Source organism: Cryptotermes secundus, unplaced genomic scaffold (assembly GCF_002891405.2).
Source record: "Cryptotermes secundus unplaced genomic scaffold, Csec_1.0 scaffold251, whole genome shotgun sequence".
Taxonomy (NCBI): Eukaryota; Metazoa; Arthropoda; class Insecta; order Blattodea; family Kalotermitidae; genus Cryptotermes; species Cryptotermes secundus.
The window spans coordinates 971,563-980,047 of NW_019744108.1; the positions used below are offsets into that span (position 1 = coordinate 971,563).

The 8,485-nt window shown below is 43.8% G+C and overlaps 1 protein-coding gene across 1 annotated transcript in view; it reads left to right on the plus strand.

Annotated features, from left to right (window-relative positions):
- LOC111874416 (protein argonaute 1C) overlaps positions 1 to 8,485 on the plus strand; it is a gene marked incomplete at its 3' end in the record, with an annotated part of 45,101 nt that overhangs the window by 11,492 nt on the left and 25,124 nt on the right. Inside the window, exons 4-5 of the mRNA XM_023869913.1 lie at positions 4,640 to 4,900; positions 6,159 to 6,419. Coding sequence (XP_023725681.1) covers positions 4,640 to 4,900; positions 6,159 to 6,419 — 522 coding nt within the window. The remainder of the gene's footprint in view (positions 1 to 4,639; positions 4,901 to 6,158; positions 6,420 to 8,485) is intronic.

Sequence of the window (8,485 nt, forward strand, 5' to 3'; positions counted from 1 at the left end):
AGTTGTACTGAGTCAGTCAGTGAGTCCTGGAGCTACCGCCGAGTTATAAAGTAACAGTCGCCGAACCAAGACGTAAAGTCAGCCAGTCAGTTGGATTGTGGCATTTGGAGTGTACTAATTGTGATACTGCAGATAGCAGTAATCGTCAGATTGTAATTTGGGTGATTGTGAGAGCGGATGTGAAATAAAATTCGCTACATCGAATACGTCGAGAATTTATTTGTCGCGATATACGCCCGATACGCGACAATATGTATGTGTGTGTGTGTGTATATATTGTGACATGTTGACCCCTACCTCCCCAGCTGCACGTAGTGGTAACGCAGCGCTCGTGTAATAGGCGAGTAATCACCCCGCACCCTGGTAGCTATGCAACGCGCAACGCGCGGTGACGTCACGAGTGGAGCCGACGTTAGCTGAGTCCCCACGACCTTGAAACTATGCAAAGCGAATCAACAGCGGTGACGTCACCGAGGGATATCGCGGTTGCTAGGCAGCAGTCAACAACTCCGGACAGCGTGGCTAGCAACACGGCACCAGACGACAATTGTCCGATCAAGGCTACATAAGGAGCAGCGAAGGCTATTCAGAGTCAGTTGTACTGTGACAGTCGCCGAGTGTGTTATCAACAGTTCTCAAGGCAGCATCTTGCGAGCAGAGTTGGAATCTAGCCAGCGGCGTGTTACGAGTGAAAGTGTGTAATTCAGGGAGATTTGTATAGCTCCCGCATTATTAGTACGTGAAGACTCTTGAAGAGAGTGTTAAGAGATTTTGTTCTAGGGTTTGTAAAGTGTGGAAACCCGTAACATTGTTATCATTAATTGTAGCCGATAGTTGTAGATCGTTGAATAAACCAATTAACGATCTCTGCGGCGTATTCTGTAACGTAAACACGTTACAATATATAAAGAGTTCCATGTTGTGCGTACGTTACAATATATAAAGAGTTCCATGTTGTGCGTTCAAGTTCTAAGGTCTCCAATTTTTTTTCTCTCATACAATAATCATACAAAAAATTTGAAACTTCTTTCACTTTTCAACATAATCTCCCTGCAGCCGTACACATTGTTCACAACGTCGATGCCATGATTGCATGGCCACTGCATAAGATGTCTGCCTCAATTGGGAACACACAGGACTGGAAAGGAATACGAGAGAAAGCAGGGGATGTTAATAGTGTGGAAGCTCACATAATAAATGATAAAGACTTCTCAGTGAATTGTTATTGGGTGTTAAACTACTTCACATATATTGTAACTGTCACTCACTTCGCCTTTAACCATGGAACAGAGTCAGTCTGGGAATTTCTTGCCTTTTAAGGAACCAAAGATTCATAAATCTTCACAGGAACAAACCTCTGGATCCTGTTTTGAGTCCATATATATATTGTAATGTTTTTTAGTAGATACTTCCATGGTAACGCAATAACAATAGGTCATTGCGTAGAAATATCTGTAGCAACAAGTGTTTGTTGCATAACAACGCTCAATTAACACCCGTCCCCACTAGGCTGTGATGTCACGCAGCAGTCAGGCATCTATTGCTAGACAATGCATAGGTAGACACACCTGACAACAACAATACCTGATATCTATTGCCGAGCAGCAATGTGTTCTCTGTGCTGTCCGTGCCGAGCCTGTATAAGAAGCAGTGAACACTATTCAGCAGTATTGAGTTACAAGAGAGTTATTAGAATGGAAGACGGAGTATTCAGTATAAGTTGGAATCTTAGTATAGCCGCCATTGGAGACAGTTGAATGGATTCGCCGAGCTATAGTGGAAGCAGTAATTGTGATACTGCAAGTGATAATAATCGTAAAGTGTGTGAGTGCAGAGGCGAAGCACAATAAATATCCACTACATCCTTGACTTACGTGAAGTTATTTGACTCATGACATACCCAACATGCAACAACTGATGTTTCAGAAGTGGGATATGAACTTACACACGCGAAAAGGACATGGAGTCACAGCAGATGTTGGAACTTCTGCTGAAGGAGATAAGAGCCAGCCAAGAAAAGACGGAAACCAGTAGGAAGGCCGACAAGGAAGAAATGGATGCAAATACAAAGGCCACACAAGAAGATTTGCTGGCCGTGTGAGAGGAAATTAGAACCAACCAGACCCGGGCGGAGATCGGCCACAAGGAGTTGCTGACCACATTGGAGGCCGACAGGAAGGCCAATATGAAAGCATGGCGAGAAGAGTTGGCCGCTGTGAGAGACAAGACAATGGAAGCGGACAGAAAAGCCTCACGTGAAAAAGTCGAACCTGAGCAAGACATAAAGACAACGGCCTGCCAAGAGACGGAGGCGCATCAAGGAGAAGAACAGCCAACCTCAGTTGACATGAAACCTGAGGCAGCATGAGAAGAGGTCCACATAAAACACGCCGAAGTAATGTCAGTTGGAGAACCGAAGAAGAAATGGTACAAGGACCGAAATTGGCCGCAGAGAGCTGAACAAACAGACCCAGGATGAGTACCGAAAAGGACTGGCCATCGCCCACAGAGGGACAAGCCACCATGTGAAAGTGGCATGAAAAAAACAAACCGACCAGAAGGTGTCCCGTCGTGCAGCAATGGCACGATGCAGGAGAGATGCCTTCAAGAAGGAGACTACTCGGGGAAGTTTCAGATCCTGGAGAAAGGAATTAGCCGTCTCCGAAAGCAGCTTCATGCTGAGTCCCATCCATTGTGGAGTGACTGTAGCAGCGAAGAGAAACCAGCAATGGGCACTGTTGCGCCACAGTCTCATACCAGCAAGTGGCACGAAGACCAGGAGGGACGATGTTAGCAAGTGCAGACCACACTTCAAGTGCTGTTACGTCGACATAAAGAACTTCTCAAGGAAGACATGATCAAGGATTGGACTCTTTGGAGGGGTCCACCCCCTCTGAAACGGAAAAGGAATCAACGAACTGAGGAGGAACCCATAACGTAGAAGCACAGGTCTCCCCGGCAAGAATGAAAGTGAGGAATGAATATCAGACAATGGAACCAACAAATTCTGGACCATGGGAGTGCTTGAGACGAGCACTGTTGAAGGAAGTGGCGGATGCGGTAGAATGAGCACCACAGAAGAACACGTGAAGAACAGCGAGACCAAATGCAGACGTTGCCAGAAGAACACCAAGGGACACCTGTAAGAAAGGAGGAACCATTAGGCTGTTCAGGACGTACAACCTTTAGAAGGGTGCAGTGTAATGTGTTTGGAGTAGATACTTCCATGGCCAGTTTGATGAGACACATGCTACTCCTGTGAACACACACCATGCATGTTCAGACTCACTGCATAGACATAGGCCAAATAGCCTGTACACATCACAGTTTCTCTTCAGTATCATTCAGATAAATATTTGAACACTGATTAATCCCAGATACCTGGGGTTATACCCAGAGGCAGGCTGTTACCTCTTTTTGAGTCTTTTATGTCATTTTATGTAATGTAATCTCTCCATGGAGCAGAGTCCTTGAGAAGCTAATCGGAAAATTTTCTGCCTTATATGGAACCTTGTTCCCAAGAGCCCACAACTGAACCAGATTAATCCAGTCTGTATCCTCACTGTTTCTTTACTCTCCTTTTTTATGCTATGGCATATAGACTTGTTGCCAAGCAGTGGCTCTGTAAACAGTGACCATTTCTGGGCAACAGCTCGATAAACACATTCCCGCAACAACAAGTGCACTCAACAATAGAGTTACTGTTGGAAATGGGGTGTTTCCACATGGTTTGTGCTGAGTTGTTATAAGCAAGAGACAAAGTCATTTGTTAGGCGGCTTTACACAGGAGGCTGTGAACACAGAACCAAAGCACATGAAGCTGAAGAATCTCCACTGCTAGAAGCTGTTGCCAGGGAATGGCTGGTGAAGACACAGCAGACTGGAAAAGGCTTAGCAGGTTCTGTGATGATTTGTGAATTGTAGATATAGTGGCACTGTAATCGCCTGTAGTTCTGAATCATGTGTATAAGTGGTCAGTAAATCCAGTCACCAATCTAAACCCCGTCTATAGTCACACATACACATGACAGTGTTATCCTTTCAGCAATGTATATAGCTCCTGAGTGGTGTCTTCGCTTAAGATATTCTGCCCAAATTGTTGTACAAATTTCTCATCCCTTCCATGTCTGCAACATGCTGTGTCAATTTCGTTCTCCCTGATTTGATTATCATGACAGGGTTTGGAGAGGAGAAAAATTATGAAGCTTAATGTAGTTGATATTACATTAAATAACATATAAATATTCATCTCAGATACTTTCACTGTATTTTAGAAATTTAATCTTCACATTTAAAAGGCAAGAACTAGTCTTGTCTTGATCAAAGTTCAGAGACAGCTTGAACCTATTATCCACTTCACATAAGCCACTCACCCATAGTGTTGCATCAGATGATTTCATAATATTAAATGTTACAGAACAGTAAATTGAGACAAAAAGCAATACATTTCTTAATTTTATTTCTTTGTCTTACGTATGATAATAAATACATTATTTATTCATTTTAATACATTTAGATTTGGATACAAAATTTATTCACCACTGCTTACTCTTCTCACTTGTAACAAGTGGAGCATGTTTCTGGAGCCTTTCTTATGACAATTTTTTCTTACCAGTTTTTTATATTTAATATTGTGCAGAACCTAGACCAAGACTACCACCACAGCAGGCCCAGCCACCACAGGAGCCACCTCCTCCACCTTCCACATGGAGGAAACCCAAACAGGCTGAAGCAAGCCATGAACCACCTTCACAGACTTCTGACATTCAGGCACAAAGTAGAAGGCCTCCAGTGGCACCTTCACCTGGATTTCCTGGTATGAAGGGACCATTACCCTCACAGCAGGTAACAGCTCCACAACCTGGGATGGGAAGAACTCCACCAAGAGAAGTCTCTAAAGGTATGTCAACTGTTTTATAAGATGACTCACAGTATTGTGTTCATATTTGAATTTGGATAATGGAGAAGAGAGGACAACTTAACAATACCACTGAACTGTGCAGGAATTTGGCAGAATATGATGAATAAGAGTAGCATCTCTGTACTGCAGAATTCAGACATTTCCATAAGCTTTAATCTGGATAGTATCATACTAAACATGGCCAAGAACAGGATTTAACTCTTCTCTGAAGTTCGTTTTTCTTGGCAGTTATATGGAAATACGTGGTGCAATCCAAAAGTTCCCGAAATATATTGTCACGTGTTGGGTGTATAACGCGACAAATTACTTCACGCCGTTGTCTGATATAGCGAATTTATTCCGTTCGCTCGCCTTACACACACTTTACAATCATTTCCACTTGCAGTGTTACAATTACTGCTTACAATATCGTGGCCGACACTGGACTGTCCTCCCTGGCGGTTGTTCCAAGACTCTGTGCGAATGCATTCAACCCCGCTATATAACCTTGGTNCAGGTTCTGTGATGATTTGTGAATTGTAGATATAGTGGCACTGTAATCGCCTGTAGTTCTGAATCATGTGTATAAGTGGTCAGTAAATCCAGTCACCAATCTAAACCCCGTCTATAGTCACACATACACATGACAGTGTTATCCTTTCAGCAATGTATATAGCTCCTGAGTGGTGTCTTCGCTTAAGATATTCTGCCCAAATTGTTGTACAAATTTCTCATCCCTTCCATGTCTGCAACATGCTGTGTCAATTTCGTTCTCCCTGATTTGATTATCATGACAGGGTTTGGAGAGGAGAAAAATTATGAAGCTTAATGTAGTTGATATTACATTAAATAACATATAAATATTCATCTCAGATACTTTCACTGTATTTTAGAAATTTAATCTTCACATTTAAAAGGCAAGAACTAGTCTTGTCTTGATCAAAGTTCAGAGACAGCTTGAACCTATTATCCACTTCACATAAGCCACTCACCCATAGTGTTGCATCAGATGATTTCATAATATTAAATGTTACAGAACAGTAAATTGAGACAAAAAGCAATACATTTCTTAATTTTATTTCTTTGTCTTACGTATGATAATAAATACATTATTTATTCATTTTAATACATTTAGATTTGGATACAAAATTTATTCACCACTGCTTACTCTTCTCACTTGTAACAAGTGGAGCATGTTTCTGGAGCCTTTCTTATGACAATTTTTTCTTACCAGTTTTTTATATTTAATATTGTGCAGAACCTAGACCAAGACTACCACCACAGCAGGCCCAGCCACCACAGGAGCCACCTCCTCCACCTTCCACATGGAGGAAACCCAAACAGGCTGAAGCAAGCCATGAACCACCTTCACAGACTTCTGACATTCAGGCACAAAGTAGAAGGCCTCCAGTGGCACCTTCACCTGGATTTCCTGGTATGAAGGGACCATTACCCTCACAGCAGGTAACAGCTCCACAACCTGGGATGGGAAGAACTCCACCAAGAGAAGTCTCTAAAGGTATGTCAACTGTTTTATAAGATGACTCACAGTATTGTGTTCATATTTGAATTTGGATAATGGAGAAGAGAGGACAACTTAATACCACTGAACTGTGCAGGAATTTGACAGAATATGATGAATAAGAGTAGCATCTCTGTACTGCAGAATTCAGACATTTCTATAAGCTTTAATCTGGATAGTATCATACTAAACATGGCCAAGAACAGGATTTANCCTTTAAACGACTAAGGTCCCCATACGGGGTCGCACAAGTTTAGTCAGCGGTACGAATGTCCCCATATGGGGTCGCACAGTCCGCGCGTGCGGACGTTATTTGAAATACATTTTTAAGGTAGAAAATAATGTCCTACTTATATAATTTTTGGCCACCATCTGCATGGAGTATCTGTCTTCCCACCTGCGTCATCTGCCAGAATGTTGCTTTCGTGTGGAATTCTAAAAAAAATCCGGAAATGCAGAGTCCGATTTCGCAATTNGTGGCCGACACTGGACTGTCCTCCCTGGCGGTTGTTCCAAGACTCTGTGCGAATGCATTCAACCCCGCTATATAACCTTGGTCGCTGCTATGCAACGAACCCTTTGTTATAACCATGGAGACTCCTGTTAGAACTACAATAGAGCAATTGTTGTTTCCTATGCAACGGTCTGTTCTAGCATTTCCATAGAAGTGACTTCTGGATTCCAGACACGTTACATTGCTCCCTTCTAAAGGTTGTTCGTCTCTGAACAGCCTAAAGTTTCTCCCTCAGTTTCGATTCTGCGGTGTTCTGTTGACAGCGTCTGCACTCGGTCTTGGCGTCTGCTGGCATCTTTGTGCGCTGTTCGCCTAACCGTATCCGCCCCTTTCTTCAGTGGTGCTCGCCCCGAGTACTCCCATAGGCGATAATTTGTCGGTCCGATTTTTTTATGTACATTCATCCTTCCATTCTTTCTTCATTCACCCTTGCGGGGGAGGCCGGTACTTCTACGTTACTGGTTCCTCCCATACTGGCCGTTTTCTCTCTTCCGCTTTTGGGGGGGGCCTACCCCTCCATAAGATCCAATTCTTGATTCTTAACTTCCTCAGATGTTTCTTATATCGACATAACAGCATCTGAAGTGTGGTTTGAACTTCCTGACGTCGTCGATCCTTGTGTTCTTCCCGCCAATTGCTGGTATTACGGGGCCGTGGCATCAAGTCCTTTCTCCGGCATCCGAAGGTTCCCTTGGGAGTTTCCTTCTTGGAGGCATTTTTCCAACGTCGTGCCACTGTCGCGCGACGGGATGACTTCCTGCTCTTTTTCTTCTGCCGTGCCACTTCCGCACGGCGTGTTGTCACTCTGTGTGTGATGGCCAATTCCTTATGGGTCTCACGAATTACCCGCGTTGAATCCCTCGCTTTCTGGCGGCAGCGCTCCGCGGCCAGTTTCCGGTCCCTACGCCTTTTCTTCGGTTCTCCGACCGGTATTCTCGGGGCGTCTTCTACGGGGACCTCTTGATGCTCCAGTACGGACTGCATCACTTCTGAGTGGGGCTCAATCTTCTTGTGGGTAGTTCTCCTCTCTTCCCCCCAGGCTTTCCAATCGGCCATCATCTCGTTATGTTGGGCGTCGGCTTTTATTTGGTTGGCCTCCATTGAGGCCAGCAATTCTTTCTTCTCAGCCTGCCTATCGGCCTTCATCTCTTTCAGCATCTCGTCTGTTTTTTCTTGGCCAGCGCTGATTTTCTTCAGCAGAAGTTCCAACATTTGCTGAATTTCCATTTTGCTGCAGGAAAGTACTTGATGCACAATAATTAGTGTGTGGCGTGTGTAAGTTCGTAAAACTTCTGACACCAGTTGTCAAGTGTTGGGTGTATAACGCGACAAATAACTTCACGCCGTTGTCTGATATAGCGAATTTATTCCGTTCGCTCGCCTTACACACACTTTACAATCATTTCCACTTGCAGTGTTACAATTACTGCTTACAATATCGTGGCCGACACTGGACTGTCCTCCCTGGCGGTTGTTCCAAGACTCTGTGCGAATGCATTCAACCCCGCTATATAACCTTGGTCGCTGCTATGCAACGAACCCTTTGTTA